Consider the following 16930-nt stretch of genomic DNA (forward strand, 5'->3'; position numbering starts at 1 on the left):
AATTAACCAGGAATAAGTCCACTATCAACACATGCACACCTGCAGTATGTAGTAGCAACGACTTCATGAATTTTTTTAATGACAAAATTGAGAATATCCGACAAAAAATTCAAACTACTAATTTAAGGTTAGACAATGAAAGTGACCTTGTAGTTAACAATATAACTGTATCAGATCATCAGTTAGAATGTTTTACTCCCCTAAAAGAAACTGAATTACTCTCATTAATCTCTACATCAAAAGCCTCAACTTGAGTACTAGATCCCTTACCGACACATCTATTCAAACAGATAATGCCTGGAGTAATTGAACCGCTTCTAAAAATAATAAATTCTTCTCTTATGATTGGCTATGTACCCAAATCCTTTAAACTAGCAGTTATCAAACCCCTGATTAAAAAACCTGACCTTGATCCCTGTCAGCTGTCCAATTATCGGCCAATATCAAACCTCCCCTTTATCTCCAAGATCCTTGAAAAAGCTGTGGCACAGCAGTTATGCTCATATTTACATAGGAATAACATCCATGAAATGTATCAGTCAGGATTTAGACCTCATCATAGCACAGAGACAGTACTGGTTAAAGTAGTAAACGACCTACTGTTGGCGTCTGATCAGGGCTGTGTCTCGCTACTTGTGTTGCTTGACCTTAGTGCAGCATTTGATACCATTGATCATTCCATTCTTCTGGATAGACTAGAAAATGTTGTGGGAGTTAAGGGAATGGCCCTCTCCTGGCTCAGGTCTTATCTAACTGATCGTTATCAGTATGTCGATATAAATGGTGATATTTCTAGACGTACCGAGGTAAAGTTTGGTGTTCCACAAGGTTCTGTCTTGGGTCCACTGCTTTTTTCTCTATATATGTTACCTTTGGGCGATATTATTCGTAAACATTGTATTAGTTTCCACTGTTATGCTGATGACACACAGTTGTATGTCTCTGCAAAACCTGATGAGAGACACCAGCTTAATAAAATTGAGGAATGTGTTAAGGACATTAGACACTGGATGCTTATAAATTTCCTTCTGCTTAACTCTGACAAGACTGAAGTACTTGTGCTAGGACCACATAAAGCTAGAAGTAAGTTTTCTGATTACACAGTAACTCTGGATGGCCTTTCTGTTTCTTCACGTGCAGCAGTAAAAGACCTCGGAGTGATTATTGACCCCAGTCTTTCATTCGAAACTCACATTGATAACATCACCCGGATAGCTTTCTTTCATCTCAGAAATATTGCAAAGATAAGAAATTTAATGTCATTGCATGATGCAGAAAAACTAGTCCATGCTTTCGTTACCTCCAGGTTGGATTATTGTAATGCCTTACTGTCTGGATGTTCCAATAAGTGCATAAACAAGCTCCAGTTAGTTCAAAATGCCGCAGCAAGAGTCCTTACTAGAACTAGAAAATATGACCACATCACGCCTGTCTTATCCACACTGCATTGGCTCCCAATTAAATTTCGTATTGATTATAAAATACTACTATTGACCTTTAAAGCACTAAATGGTCTCGCACCACAGTACCTGAGTGAACTTCTGCTCCTCTATGACCCGCCACGCCTACTTAGATCAAAAGGTGCAGGCTATCTGCTGGTACCTCGTATAGTGAAGGCTACATCAGGGGGCAGAGCCTTTTCTTACAAAGCCCCACTGTTATGGAACAGCCTTCCAAGTAATGTTCGGGAATCAGACACAGTCTCAGCATTTAAGTCTAGGCTGAAAACATATCTGTTTAGTCAAGCCTTTTGTTAATGGTGTTTATGAGGTAAAGGAGTAGATCTGGAGGGTCCTCAGACATAGAGTGTTTTGGTAAACTGGGATGTATGGATGCTGTCAGTCCCCACTCGCTTGCTCACTCGAGTTTGTTGACGGTGCAGTGGCTGGCTGCTTTATGTCCCGGGGCTCCCTCATGCCTGTGTTACCTTCTGGCTCTCTCCTTTTAGTTATGCTGTCATAGTTAGTTGCCGGAGTCCCTGCTTGTACTCGGTGCAATATGTATACTGTTCCTACTTATTCAGGTGACATTGGGCATACCTAACCACCTGTGTTTTCTTTCTCTTCCCCCCACACTCCAAATCTGTCCCTCTGAGTTACATGGAGTCAACAGGAAATCTTTTGGTGGAGACGGTGGGGACCTCGACTGGCTATCGTAGCCTGCAGGGAATCGGCCGTCAGACGTTCTGTCGCATGTCCCAGACCCGGTGAAATGTAACTGAATTGTCTTGGCCAGGCCTAAGGGTCCCATCTGCATCTCATCATTGCTGAGGAGTGTGCTCCCATCACCCAATCAAGCATCCAGCCAGAGCAGGTCATGATATATTTTTTACCATATTAACATGCCATTGTGCGTCATGCCTGATGTAAAGACTCTCGTCTCTGCGAGCCTACCACACAGATTTAATACTTGTCATTTTTAGGGCATACCTAACAACGTGTTTTCTTTCTCTCCCCCCCCATCTGTCCCTCTGAGTTACATGTTGATCCTGGGATTGAGATGCTGGCCTCTTCTGCCCCTCGGACCTGCTTGATCCATCCTGGTGCCCTGTGTCTGGTCGGAGTTTTATCGCCCCACTCCTGTGAAGGACGGCCCCAGGAGGACAGTTGAGGGTTATACCTGTTAAAACTGTTAATATTATAGTCAGGCTGTCTGTTGTTGCCCAAATGAGGATGGGTTCCCTTTTGAGTCTGGTTCCTCTCAAGGTTTCTTCCTCATGTCGTCTGAGGGAGTTTTTCCTTGCCACCGTCGCCACAGGCTTGCTCATTGGGGATAGATTAGGGATAAAATTAGCTCATGTTTTAAGTCGTTTAAATTCTGTAAAGCTGCTTTGCGACAATGTTTATTGTTAAAAGCGCTGTACAAATAAACTTGATTTGATTTTGATTTGATTTGACTGTGTGGATGTGGAGATGAGTGGGGCTGTGTGGATGTGGGGCTGTGTGGATGTGGAGATGAGTGGGGCTGTGTGTGTGTGTGGAGCTGTGTGTATGTGGAGATGAGTGGGGCTGTGTGGATGTGGAGATGAGTGGGGCTGTGTGGATGTGGGGCTGTGTGGAGCTGTGTGGATGTGGGGCTGTGTGGAGCTGTGTGGATGTGGAGATGAGTGGAGCTGTGTGGATGTGGAGATGAGTGGGGCTGTGTGTGTGTGGGAGGCTGTGTGGAGCTGTGTGTATGTGGAGATGAGTGGACCTGTGTGTATGTGGAGATGAGTGGAGCTGTGTGGAGCTGTGTGTATGTGGAGATGAGTGGAGCTGTGTGTATGTGGAGATGAGTGGGGCTGTGTGTGTGTGGGAGGCTGTGTGGAGCTGTGTGTATATGGAGATGAGTGGAGCTGTGTGTATGTGGAGATGAGTGGAGCTGTGTGTGTGTGGAGCTGTGTGGATGTGGGGCTGTGTGGAGCTGTGTGTGTGTGGGAGGCTGTGTGGAGCTGTGTGTATGTGGAGATGAGTGGGGCTGTGTGTGTGTGGGAGGCTGTGTGGAGCTGTGTGTATGTGGAGATGAGTGGAGCTGTGTGGATGTGGAGATGAGTGGAGCTGTGTGTGTGTGGAGCTGTGTGGATGTGGGGCTGTGTGGAGCTGTGTGTGTGTGGGAGGCTGTGTGGAGCTGTGTGTATGTGGAGATGAGTGGGGCTGTGTGTGTGTGGGAGGCTGTGTGGAGCTGTGTGTATGTGGAGATGAGTGGAGCTGTGTGGATGTGGAGATGAGTGGAGCTGTGTGTGTGTGGAGCTGTGTGGATGTGGGGCTGTGTGGAGCTGTGTGTGTGTGGGAGGCTGTGTGGAGCTGTGTGTATGTGGAGATGAGTGGGGCTGTGTGTGTGTGTGGGAGGCTGTGTGGAGCTGTGTGTATGTGGAGATGAGTGGAGCTGTGTGGATGTGGAGATGAGTGGAGCTGTGTGTGTGTGGAGCTGTGTGGATGTGGGGCTGTGTGGAGCTGTGTGTGTGTGGGAGGCTGTGTGGAGCTGTGTGTATGTGGAGATGAGTGGAGCTGTGTGGATGTGGAGATGAGTGGAGCTGTGTGTGTGTGGAGCTGTGTGGATGTGGGGCTGTGTGGAGCTGTGTGTATGTGGAGATGAGTGGGGCTGTGTGTGTGTGGGAGGCTGTGTGGAGCTGTGTGTATGTGGAGATGAGTGGAGCTGTGTGGATGTGGAGATGAGTGGAGCTGTGTGTGTGTGGAGCTGTGTGGATGTGGGGCTGTGTGGAGCTGTGTGTGTGTGGGAGGCTGTGTGGAGCTGTGTGTATGTGGAGATGAGTGGAGCTGTGTGGATGTGGAGATGAGTGGAGCTGTGTGTGTGTGGAGCTGTGTGGATGTGGGGCTGTGTGGAGCTGTGTGTATGTGGAGATGAGTGGGGCTGTGTGTGTGTGGGAGGCTGTGTGGAGCTGTGTGTATGTGGAGATGAGTGGAGCTGTGTGGATGTGGAGATGAGTGGAGCTGTGTGTGTGTGGAGCTGTGTGGATGTGGGGCTGTGTGGAGCTGTGTGTGTGTGGGAGGCTGTGTGGAGCTGTGTGTATGTGGAGATGAGTGGAGCTGTGTGGATGTGGAGATGAGTGGAGCTGTGTGTGTGTGGAGCTGTGTGGATGTGGGGCTGTGTGGAGCTGTGTGTGTGTGGGAGGCTGTGTGGAGCTGTGTGTATGTGGAGATGAGTGGGGCTGTGTGGAGCTGTGTGGATGTGGAGCTGTGTGGGGCTGTGTGGAGCTGTGTGGATGTGGAGCTGTGTGTGTGTGGGGCTGTGTGTGTGTGGGAGGCTGTGTGGGGCTGTGTGTATGTGGAGATGAGTGGGGCTGTGTGTGTGTGGGAGGCTGTGTGGGGCTGTGTGTATGTGGAGATGAGTGGGGCTGTGTGTGTGTGGGAGGCTGTGTGGAGCTGTGTGTATGTGGAGATGAGTGGAGCTGTGTGGATGTGGAGATGAGTGGAGCTGTGTGTGTGTGGAGCTGTGTGGATGTGGGGCTGTGTGGAGCTGTGTGTGTGTGGGAGGCTGTGTGGAGCTGTGTGTATGTGGAGATGAGTGGAGCTGTGTGGATGTGGAGATGAGTGGAGCTGTGTGTGTGTGGAGCTGTGTGGATGTGGGGCTGTGTGGAGCTGTGTGTGTGTGGGAGGCTGTGTGAAGCTGTGTGTATGTGGAGATGAGTGGAGCTGTGTGGATGTGGAGATGAGTGGAGCTGTGTGTGTGTGGAGCTGTGTGGATGTGGGGCTGTGTGGAGCTGTGTGTGTGTGGAGCTGTGTGGATGTGGGGCTGTGTGGAGCTGTGTGTGTGTGGGAGGCTGTGTGGAGCTGTGTGTATGTGGAGATGAGTGGGGCTGTGTGGATGTGGGGCTGTGTGGATGTGGAGCTGTGTGGGGCTGTGTGGAGCTGTGTGGATGTGGAGCTGTGTGTGTGTGGGAGGCTGTGTGGGGCTGTGTGTGTGTGGGAGGCTGTGTGGATGTGGGGCTGTGTGGAGCTGTGTGGAGCTGTGTGGATGTGGAGCTGTGTGGGGCTGTGTGGAGCTGTGTGTGTGTGGGAGGCTGTGTGGGGCTGTGTGTGTGTGGGAGGCTGTGTGGGGCTGTGTGGATGTGGGGCTGTGTGGATCTGTGTGGATGTGGGGCTGTGTGGATCTGTGGATGTGGGGCTGTGTGGATCTGTGTGGATGTGGGGCTGTGTGTGTGTGGGAGGCTGTGTGGGGCTGTGTGTGTGTGGGAGGCTGTGTGGGGCTGTGTGTGTGTGGGAGGCTGTGTGGGGCTGTGTGTGTGTGGGAGGCTGTGTGGGGCTGTGTGTGTGTGGGAGGCTGTGTGTGTGGATGTGGGGCTGTGTGGGGCTGTGTGTGTGGATGTGGGGCTGTGTGTGGGGCTGTGTGTGTGTGGGAGGCTGTGTGGGGCTGTGTGTGTGTGGATGTGGAGCTGTGTGTGTGTGGGAGGCTGTGTGTGTGGATGTGGAGCTGTGTGTGTGTGGATGTGGGGCTGTGTGTGTGGATGTGGGGCTGTGTGGGGCTGTGTGTGTGGATGTGGGGCTGTGTGTGGGGCTGTGTGTGTGTGGGAGGCTGTGTGGGGCTGTGTGTGTGGATGTGGAGCTGTGTGTGTGTGGGAGGCTGTGTGTGGATGTGGAGCTGTGTGTGTGTGGATGTGGGGCTGTGTGTGTGGATGTGGGGCTGTGTGGGGCTGTGTGTGTGGATGTGGGGCTGTGTGTGGGGCTGTGTGTGTGTGGGAGGCTGTGTGTGTGGATGTGGAGCTGTGTGTGTGTGGATGTGGGGCTGTGTGTGTGGATGTGGGGCTGTGTGGGGCTGTGTGTGTGGATGTGGGGCTGTGTGTGGGGCTGTGTGTGTGTGGGAGGCTGTGTGGGGCTGTGTGTGTGTGGGAGGCTGTGTGTGTGGGAGGCTGTGTGTGTGGATGTGGAGCTGTGTGTGTGTGGATGTGGGGCTGTGTGTGTGGATGTGGGGCTGTGTGGGGCTGTGTGTGTGGATGTGGAGCTGTGTGTGTGTGGGAGGCTGTGTGTGGATGTGGAGCTGTGTGTGTGTGGATGTGGGGCTGTGTGTGTGGATGTGGGGCTGTGTGGGGCTGTGTGTGTGGATGTGGGGCTGTGTGTGGGGCTGTGTGTGTGTGGGAGGCTGTGTGTGTGGATGTGGAGCTGTGTGTGTGTGGATGTGGGGCTGTGTGTGTGGATGTGGGGCTGTGTGGGGCTGTGTGTGTGGATGTGGGGCTGTGTGTGGGGCTGTGTGTGTGTGGGAGGCTGTGTGGGGCTGTGTGTGTGTGGGAGGCTGTGTGTGTGGGAGGCTGTGTGTGTGGATGTGGAGCTGTGTGTGTGTGGATGTGGGGCTGTGTGTGTGGATGTGGGGCTGTGTGTGGAGCTGTGTGGACTCTCAGCTCTTCGCTGAAGAACGCTTCCGGCTCAGTGGTAGTGTAGCGCGTGCGAAGCGGCGCGTGCGTGTAGTGCACGCGCCCCGTCATGACGTGTGCACTGGGCGTGCGCGCTGCCGGCGGACTCGCAGCGCAGAAAATGGCGAGTTTTTGCAAGCGACGAGTTTACAGCACCGAGAAGCGCGGCTTTCGGCAGGATTTGGATTCGTGGCGGTCTAAACTCATTGACTGTGTGGGTAAGATATATGTGGTAGATTTCAGCAAGCTGTTTTTGTTGCTGCTCGGTGTTTGTGCGCTTCAGGTTTGAATGAAAGTCGGCTGCAGGAATGTTGATGTTTGCTAGCGGCGCTAAAACCGTCAACAACACGGCTGTTTATCCCTCTCTCTCTCTCTCTCTCTCTCTCCCCTTCTCCCTCTCTCTCTCTCTCTCTCTCTCTCCCCCAGTTGAGGGCTCAGTCTGGGTTGTTGCACTGTTACAGAAATAACTCGGGATTATTCCTTGTTGCAGTGATGAATGCGAAGTGAAGTTCCTGTGTAGGAAGCGAGCGGGTTAGCGCGTGTGTGTCAGACTGTGAGCAGTGATGTGTTGTGTTGGTGTGTGTGTGTGTGTGTGAGAGAGCAGTGATGTGTTGAGGTGTGTGTGTGTGTGAGGCTGTGAGCAGTGATGTGTTGTGTTGAGCTGTGTGTGTGTGTGTGTGAGGCTGTGAGCAGTGATGTGTTGTGTTGAGCTGTGTGTGTGTGTGTGTGTGAGGCTGTGAGCAGTGATGTGTTGTGTTGAGCTGTGTGTGTGTGAGGTTGTGAGCAGTGATGAGCTGTGTGTGTGTGTGTGAGGCTGTGAGCAGTGATGTGTTGTGTTGAGCTGTGTGTGTGTGTGTGAGGCTGTGAGCAGTGATGTGTTGTGTTGAGCTGTGTGTGTGTGAGGTTGTGAGCAGTGATGAGCTGTGTGTGTGTGTGTGAGGCTGTGAGCAGTGATGTGTTGTGTTGAGCTGTGTGTGTGTGTGTGTGAGGCTGTGAGCAGTGATGTGTTGTGTTGAGCTGTGTGTGTGTGAGGTTGTGAGCAGTGATGAGCTGTGTGTGTGTGTGTGAGGCTGTGAGCAGTGATGTGTTGTGTTGAGGTGTGTGTGTGTGTGTGTGTGTTAGGGCTGTGTGATGTCCCCTTAATTGGCATCGACAATGTTTACAGTGCAAACATCGTGATGGACGATCATACCGTGGGCGGGGGGTGATTTTAATACCACATTATTAAATTTATTATTATTATTATTATTATTATTATTAAAAGTATTAGATACTCATCCAAGGCTTTGGCACGTAAAGAAAAAAAAGCGCTAGGTGATGTGGAATATTTGGCCTTGATAACGGATATGTGGTCCAGCTGCAACATGATGCCCTATACGTCAGCTACCGTACATTATGTGGACCGAGAGTGGGCAATGCAGTCCAAATGCCTGCAGACGAGTTTCATGCCAGAGACGCATTCAGCGGACAATTTAGAAGACGCATTGCGCGAGACACTTGCCGAATGGAAAATAGAGGAGAAAAAGATCGCCTGCAACAACGGGGAGAATATTGTCACAGCCATCAGGCAATTGAAATGGCCGTGATTAAGTTGTTTTGGGCACAATTTGAACCTGGCCATAACCAACTCGCTTGCGCAACAGAGGGCCAGTACAGACCGAGCGTTTGGAGTTTGCCGAGCAGTCAACACTGCGTTTGCGCACAGCTGGCTTCGGAGAAATGAGCTGCGCAAAGCGCAGGTGGAAATGAACCTCCCCGAGCACTCACTGATCACGGCAAGATATTAATCTGCTCTAACAATGAAAGACTAGTATTCAAACTATGAGAAGAAACTACACTTAAGCTATTACTCATTGTTTATTTACACCATATCAATTGAAGATGCGTTTCGGCCTTTAGTGCGCACTTGAACGCGCTAATTTTTCCAATTTATTAGTGTTTGAATTATTGCGCCAGCTTTTAAAATCATGGTTTGATTTTTTTTTTTTTAAACTGTCTTTACATTTGTCAGAATCACCTTCATTCTTCCATTTGGTTTGACATTATGGCTTTTGCTGCTTTTCCACTACAAACGCGGCTGAGCCGTGCCGTGCTGAGTTGGGCTGAGTCGAGCTGAGCGGGGCTGTTGGAGTTGCATTTCGACTACAACCGCGCTGAACCGTGCTGGCTGGAAGTGGGTGGACACATTGGGTGGAGTTAGCGAAAGTGGGTGGACGTCACGTGATGTCGTTAAGCGGCGCAAACAGTGACATCAGTGATCTTTTAAGCGGTAGTCTCACGACCCGGATAGTAAACAATAAACATGGAGGACATGGAGTCGTTAGTGTTGCTGGTCTTGGTGCTGTGGCTTGTTGTCACCGACAACGCCAACAGATACTGGCAAGAGCGTATAGATGAGGCGAGGCGCATAAGGCTTCAGAAATTCTCGTAATTCTTCTTCCAGGTTTACGGTGTTTACAGATCCCAGCGTGCTCGCGGGGCGTGTGTGGGCATGTGAGGACACGCCTCCTCACCAATCAGTGCACAGGGGAGTGTCTGCTCACGCCCCTAGCCCCGCTCGGTTTGGCTCGCTTCAGCCCCACTCCAAAACCGTGCGAGTTTTGGGTGCTAAGCAGGGCTGAAGCGAGCTGAGTCGTGCTGTTCTGAAGTAGTTGAAACGTGAGCCATGTCAGGCTGAAGTGAGCTGAAAAAGGGTAGTGGAAAAGGGCTATTAGAGTGGACCATTTTGTGTCTGAAAGTAGGCCTATTTACCAGATTAAAGCTATTTGACTTCTGCCGAAGTCTGCGCTTCACTGCCGTTTGGGGTGCAATATTTCCCGCCTGAAGTCGTTAATAGTGGCTATTTGTTTGAACAACATGATGAATTTTACATTAAAAGTATAGTTTAGGCTAAAAAATGAAGTCAAAACTTATTATTAGTAGCATACTGTATGTGTAACCACATGTTATGTTCACTAGCACGTCCCTGCACCATAGCCTACGTGAACAAGCGGTAATAGGATATCTCATCTCATCTCTAGCCGCTTTATCCTTCTACAGGGTCGCAGGCAAGCTGGAGCCTATCCCAGCTGACTATGGGCGAAAGGCGGGGTACACCCTGGACAAGTCGCCAGGTCATCACAGGGCTGACACATAGACACAGACAACCATTCACACTCACATTCACACCTACGGTCAATTTAGAGTCACCAGTTAACCTAACCTGCATGTCTTTGGACTGTGGGGGAAACCGGAGCACCCGGAGGAAACCCACGCGGACACGGGGAGAACATGCAAACTCCGCACAGAAAGGCCCTCGCCGGCCACGGGGCTCGAACCCAGGACCTTCTTGCTGTGAGGCGACAGCGCTAACCACTACACCACCGTGCCGCCGTAATAGGATATTACTTTATAATTTATATAATTATGTATTTATAATTGTTATATAATATATGTATATATTAAACAAAACTAACTAAACTAACAAAAAAATAACTTTTTAGGTTAAATAGGCCCAGATGATACCGTATATGCATGATTGACAGGAGGGGGCGTGGTATCACGATGGTGGCTCTCCATCGTGATGGATGACCACCATCGTCGATGGGCGATGGTATCGTCTATCGGCACAGCCCGTGTGTGTGTGTGTGTGTGTGTGAGGCTGTGAGCAGTGGGGTGTTGAGGGGTGTGTGTGTGTGTGTCAGGCTGTGAGCAGTGATGTGTTGAGCTGTGTGTGTGTCTGCATGTGTGTGTGTGTGAGGCTGTGAGCAGTGATGTGTTAAGGTGTGTGTGTGTGTCAGGCTGTGAGCAGTGATGTGTTGAGGTGTGTGTGTGAGGCTGTGAGCAGTGATGTGTTAAGGTGTGTGTGTGTGTGAGGCTGTGAGCAGTGATGTGTTGAGGTGTGTGTGTGAGGCTGTGAGCAGTGATGTGTTAAGGTGTGTGTGTGTGTGAGGCTGTGAGCAGTGATGTGTTGAGCTGTGTGTGTGTCTGCATGTGTGTGTGTGAGAGGCTGTGAGCAGTGATGTGTTAAGGTGTGTGTGTGTGTCAGGCTGTGAGCAGTGATGTGTTGAGGTGTGTGTGTGAGGCTGTGAGCAGTGATGTGTTAAGGTGTGTGTGTGTGTGAGGCTGTGAGCAGTGATGTGTTGAGCTGTGTGTGAGGCTGTGAGCAGTGTTGTGTTGAGCTGTGTGTGTGTCTGTGTGTGTGAGAGGCTGTGAGCAGTGTTGTGTTGAGGTGTGTGTGTGAGGCTGTGAGCAGTGTTGTGTTGAGCTGTGTGTGAGGCTGTGAGCAGTGTTGTGTTGAGCTGTGTGTGTCTGTGTGTGTGTGAGGCTGTGAGCAGTGTTGTGTTGAGCTGTATGTGTGTCTGTGTGTGTGTGAGGCTGTGAGCAGTGATGTGTTGAGCTGTGTGTGAGGCTGTGAGCAGTGTTGTGTTGAGCTGTGTGTGTGTCTGTGTGTGTGTGTGAGGCTGTGAGCAGTGTTGTGTTGAGCTGTATGTGTGAGGCTGTGAGCAGTGTTGTGTTGAGCTGTATGTGTGAGGCTGTGAGCAGTGTTGTGTTGAGCTGTATGTGTGAGGCTGTGAGCAGTGTTGTTGAGCTGTGTGTGTGTGAGGCTGTGAGCAGTGTTGTGTTGAGCTGTGTGTGTGTGTGAGGCTGTGAGCAGTGGTGTTGAGCTGTGTGTGTGTGTGAGGCTGTGAGCAGTGGTGTTGAGCTGTGTGTGTGTGTGAGGCTGTGAGCAGTGGTGTGTGTGTGTGTGTGTGCGGCTGTGAGCAGTGTTGTGTTGAGCTGTGTGTGTGTCTGTGTGAGGCTGTGAGCAGTGTTGTTGAGCTGTGTGTGTGTGAGGCTGTGAGCAGTGTTGTTGAGCTGTGTGTGTGAGGCTGTGAGCAGTGGGGTGTTGAGGTGTGTGTGAGGCTGTGAGCAGTGTTGTGTTGAGCTGTGTGTGTGAGGCTGTGAGCAGTGTTGTGTTGAGCTGTGTGTGTGAGGCTGTGAGCAGTGGTGTTGAGCTGTGTGTGTGTGAGGCTGTGAGCAGTGGTGTTGAGGTGTGTGTCTGTGTGTGTGCGGCTGTGAGCAGTGTTGTGTTGAGCTGTGTGTGTGAGGCTGTGAGCAGTGTTGTGTTGAGCTGTGTGTGTGAGGCTGTGAGCAGTGTTGTGTTGAGCTGTGTGTGTGTGAGGCTGTGAGCAGTGTTGTGTTGAGCTGCGTGTGTGTGTGTGAGGCTGTGAGCAGTGGTGTTGAGCTGTATGTGAGAGGCTGTGAGCAGTGGTGTTGAGCTGTGTGTGTGTGAGGCTGTGAGCAGTGGTGTTGAGCTGTGTGTGTGTGAGAGGCTGTGAGCAGTGGTGTTGAGCTGTGTGTGTGTGAGAGGCTGTGAGCAGTGTTGTGTTGAGCTGTGTGTGTGTGAGGCTGTGAGCAGTGGTGTTGAGCTGTGTGTGTGTGTGTGAGAGGCTGTGAGCAGTGTTGTGTTGAGCTGTGTGTGTGTGTGAGGCTGTGAGCAGTGGTGTTGAGCTGTGTGTGTGTGAGAGAGAGAGGCTGTGAGCAGTGGTGTTGAGCTGTGTGTGTGTGTGAGGCTGTGAGCAGTGTTGTTGAGCTGTGTGTGTGTGAGGCTGTGAGCAGTGTTGTGTTGAGCTGTGTGTGTGTGAGGCTGTGAGCAGTGGTGTTGAGCTGTGTGTGTGTGAGGCTGTGAGCAGTGGTGTTGAGCTGTGTGTGTGTGTGAGAGAGAGGCTGTGAGCAGTGTTGTGTTGAGCTGTGTGTGTGTGTGAGGCTGTGAGCAGTGGTGTTGAGCTGTGTGTGTGTGAGGCTGTGAGCAGTGGTGTTGAGCTGTGTGTGTGTGTGTGTGTGAGAGAGAGGCTGTGAGCAGTGTTGTGTTGAGCTGTGTGTGTGTGTGAGGCTGTGAGCAGTGGTGTTGAGCTGTGTGTGTGTGAGGCTGTGAGCAGTGGTGTTGAGCTGTGTGTGTGTGTGTGTGAGAGAGAGGCTGTGAGCAGTGGTGTTGAGCTGTGTGTGTGTGAGGCTGTGAGCAGTGGTGTTGAGCTGTGTGTGTGTGTGTGAGGCTGTGAGCAGTGTTGTGTTGAGCTGTGTGTGTGTGTGTGAGAGGCTGTGAGCAGTGTTGTGTTGAACTGTGTGTGTGTGAGAGGCTGTGAGCAGTGTTGTGTTGAGCTGTGTGTGAGGCTGTGAGCAGTGTTGTGTTGAGCTGTGTGTGAGGCTGTGAGCAGTGTTGTGTTGAGCTGTGTGTGTGTGTGAGGCTGTGAGCAGTGTTGTGTTGAGCTGTGTGTGAGGCTGTGAGCAGTGGTGTGTTGAGCTGTGTGTGAGGCTGTGAGCAGTGGTGTGTTGAGCTGTGTGTGAGGCTGTGAGCAGTGGTGTGTTGAGCTGTGTGTGAGGCTGTGAGCAGTGGTGTGTTGAGCTGTGTGTGAGGCTGTGAGCAGTGGTGTGTTGAGCTGTGTGTGAGGCTGTGAGCAGTGGTGTGTTGAGCTGTGTGTGAGGCTGTGAGCAGTGGTGTGTTGAGCTGTGTGTGAGGCTGTGAGCAGTGGTGTGTTGAGCTGTGTGTGTGTGTGAGGCTGTGAGCAGTGGTGTGTTGAGCTGTGTGTGTGTGTGAGGCTGTGAGCAGTGGTGTGTTGAGCTGTGTGTGTGTGTGAGGCTGTGAGCAGTGGTGTTGAGCTGTGTGTGTGTGTGTGTGTGTGTGTGTGTGAGAGGCTGTGAGCAGTGTTGTGTTGAGCTGTGTGTGTGTGTGTGTGAGGCTGTGAGCAGTGGTGTTGAGCTGTGTGTGTGTGTGTGTGTGTGTGTGTGTGTGTGTGTGTGTGTGTGTGAGAGGCTGTGAGCAGTGTTGTGTTGAGCTGTGTGTGTGAGAGGCTGTGAGCAGTGTTGTGTTGAGCTGTGTGTGTGTGAGGCTGTGAGCAGTGGTGTTGAGCTGTGTGTGTGTGAGGCTGTGAGCAGTGGTGTTGAGCTGTGTGTGTGTGTGAGGCTGTGAGCAGTGTTGTGTTGAGCTGTGTGTGTGTGTGAGGCTGTGAGCAGTGGTGTTGAGCTGTGTGTGTGTGAGGCTGTGAGCAGTGGTGTTGAGCTGTGTGTGTGTGTGAGAGGCTGTGAGCAGTGGTGTGTTGAGCTGTGTGTGAGGCTGTGAGCAGTGGTGTGTTGAGCTGTGTGTGTGTGTGAGGCTGTGAGCAGTGGTGTTGAGCTGTGTGTGTGTGTGAGGCTGTGAGCAGTGGTGTTGAGCTGTGTGTGTGTGTGAGAGGCTGTGAGCAGTGTTGTGTTGAGCTGTGTGTGTGTGAGGCTGTGAGCAGTGGTGTTGAGCTGTGTGTGTGTGTGTGTGTGAGAGAGAGGCTGTGAGCAGTGGTGTTGAGCTGTGTGTGTGTGTGTGTGTGTGAGAGGCTGTGAGCAGTGTTGTGTTGAGCTGTGTGTGTGTGTGTGTGTGTGTGAGAGGCTGTGAGCAGTAGTGTTGAGCTGTGTGTGTGAGAGGCTGTGAGCAGTGGTGTTGAGCTGTGTGTGTGTGTGAGAGGCTGTGAGCAGTGGTGTTGAGCTGTGTGTGTGTGTGTGTGTGTGTGTGAGAGAGAGGCTGTGAGCAGTGGTGTTGAGCTGTGTGTGTGTGTGTGTGTGTGTGTGTGAGGCTGTGAGCAGTGTTGTGTTGAGCTGTGTGTGTGTGAGGCTGTGAGCAGTGGTGTTGAGCTGTGTGTGTGTGAGGCTGTGAGCAGTGTTGTGTTGGTGTGTGTGTGTGAGGCTGTGAGCAGTGTTGTGTTGAGGTGTGTGTGTGTGTGTGTGTGTCTGTGTGTGTGAGGCTGTGAGCAGTGTTGTGTTGAGCTGTGTGTGTGTGTGTGTGAGGCTGTGAGCAGTGGTGTTGAGCTGTGTGTGTGAGGCTGTGAGCAGTGTTGAGCTGTGTGTGTGTGTGTGTGTGAGGCTGTGAGCAGTGTTGTTGAGCTGTGTGTGTGTGTGTGAGGCTGTGAGCAGTGGTGTTGAGCTGTGTGTGTGAGGCTGTGAGCAGTGTTGAGCTGTGTGTGTGTGTGAGGCTGTGAGCAGTGTTGAGCTGTGTGTGTGTGTGAGGCTGTGAGCAGTGTTGTTGAGCTGTGTGTGTGTGTGAGGCTGTGAGCAGTGGTGTTGAGCTGTGTGTGTGTGTGAGGCTGTGAGCAGTGGTGTTGAGCTGTGTGTGTGTGTGTGTGTGAGAGGCTGTGAGCAGTGTTGTGTTGAGCTGTGTGTGTGTGTGTGAGGCTGTGAGCAGTGGTGTTGAGCTGTGTGTGTGTGTGTGTGTGTGTGTGAGAGGCTGTGAGCAGTGGTGTTGAGCTGTGTGTGTGAGAGGCTGTGAGCAGTGTTGTGTTGAGCTGTGTGTGTGTGAGGCTGTGAGCAGTGGTGTTGAGCTGTGTGTGTGTGTGAGGCTGTGAGCAGTGTTGTGTTGAGCTGTGTGTGTGTGAGGCTGTGAGCAGTGGTGTTGAGCTGTGTGTGTGTGAGGCTGTGAGCAGTGTTGTGTTGGTGTGTGTGTGTGAGGCTGTGAGCAGTGGTGTTGAGGTGTGTGTGTGAGGCTGTGAGCAGTGTTGTGTTGAGGTGTGTGTGTGTGTGTCTGTGTGTGTGAGGCTGTGAGCAGTGGTGTTGAGCTGTGTGTGTGAGGCTGTGAGCAGTGTTGAGCTGTGTGTGTGTGTGTGTGAGGCTGTGAGCAGTGTTGTTGAGCTGTGTGTGTGAGGCTGTGAGCAGTGTTGAGCTGTGTGTGTGTGTGTGTGAGGCTGTGAGCAGTGGTGTTGAGCTGTGTGTGTGAGGCTGTGAGCAGTGTTGAGCTGTGTGTGTGTGTGAGGCTGTGAGCAGTGTTGTTGAGCTGTGTGTGTGTGTGAGGCTGTGAGCAGTGGTGTTGAGCTGTGTGTGTGTGTGAGGCTGTGAGCAGTGGTGTGTGTGTGTGCGGCTGTGAGCAGTGTTGTGTTGAGCTGTGTGTGTGTCTGTGTGAGGCTGTGAGCAGTGTTGTTGAGCTGTGTGTGTGTGAGGCTGTGAGCAGTGTTGTTGAGCTGTGTGTGTGTGAGGCTGTGAGCAGTGTTGAGCTGTGTGTGTGAGGCTGTGAGCAGTGGTGTTGAGCTGTGTGTGTGTGAGGCTGTGAGCAGTGTTGTGTTGAGCTGTGTGTGTGAGGCTGTGAGCAGTGTTGTGTTGAGCTGTGTGTGTGAGGCTGTGAGCAGTGGTGTTGAGCTGTGTGTGTGTGAGGCTGTGAGCAGTGGTGTTGAGGTGTGTGTCTGTGTGTGTGCGGCTGTGAGCAGTGTTGTGTTGAGCTGTGTGTGTGAGGCTGTGAGCAGTGTTGTGTTGAGCTGTGTGTGTGAGGCTGTGAGCAGTGTTGTGTTGAGCTGTGTGTGTGTGAGGCTGTGAGCAGTGTTGTGTTGAGCTGCGTGTGTGTGTGTGAGGCTGTGAGCAGTGGTGTTGAGCTGTATGTGAGAGGCTGTGAGCAGTGGTGTTGAGCTGTGTGTGTGTGAGGCTGTGAGCAGTGGTGTTGAGCTGTGTGTGTGTGAGAGGCTGTGAGCAGTGGTGTTGAGCTGTGTGTGTGTGAGAGGCTGTGAGCAGTGGTGTTGAGCTGTGTGTGTGTGTGTGAGAGGCTGTGAGCAGTGTTGTGTTGAGCTGTGTGTGTGTGTGAGGCTGTGAGCAGTGGTGTTGAGCTGTGTGTGTGTGTGTGTGTGAGAGAGAGGCTGTGAGCAGTGGTGTTGAGCTGTGTGTGTGTGTGAGGCTGTGAGCAGTGTTGTTGAGCTGTGTGTGTGTGAGGCTGTGAGCAGTGTTGTGTTGAGCTGTGTGTGTGTGAGGCTGTGAGCAGTGGTGTTGAGCTGTGTGTGTGTGAGGCTGTGAGCAGTGGTGTTGAGCTGTGTGTGTGTGTGAGAGAGAGGCTGTGAGCAGTGTTGTGTTGAGCTGTGTGTGTGTGTGAGGCTGTGAGCAGTGGTGTTGAGCTGTGTGTGTGTGAGGCTGTGAGCAGTGGTGTTGAGCTGTGTGTGTGTGTGTGTGTGAGAGAGAGGCTGTGAGCAGTGTTGTGTTGAGCTGTGTGTGTGTGTGAGGCTGTGAGCAGTGGTGTTGAGCTGTGTGTGTGTGAGGCTGTGAGCAGTGGTGTTGAGCTGTGTGTGTGTGTGTGTGAGAGAGAGGCTGTGAGCAGTGGTGTTGAGCTGTGTGTGTGTGAGGCTGTGAGCA

The 16930-nt window shown here is 51.7% G+C and overlaps 1 protein-coding gene across 2 annotated transcripts in view; it reads left to right on the forward strand.

Moving 5' to 3' along the window:
* Window positions 1-6932: 6932 nt before the first annotated feature.
* Window positions 6933-16930, forward strand: part of wu:fc17b08 (uncharacterized) — a 91149-nt gene continuing 81151 nt past the window's right edge. For both annotated transcript variants that reach the window (XM_060916862.1, XM_060916863.1), the window contains exon 1: window positions 6933-7062. In XM_060916862.1, coding sequence (XP_060772845.1) covers window positions 6966-7062 — 97 coding nt within the window. In that variant the 5' untranslated portion in view covers window positions 6933-6965. The remainder of the gene's footprint in view (window positions 7063-16930) is intronic.

This window comes from Neoarius graeffei, chromosome 3 (genome assembly GCF_027579695.1).
Source record: "Neoarius graeffei isolate fNeoGra1 chromosome 3, fNeoGra1.pri, whole genome shotgun sequence".
Lineage (NCBI taxonomy): Eukaryota > Metazoa > Chordata > Actinopteri > Siluriformes > Ariidae > Neoarius > Neoarius graeffei.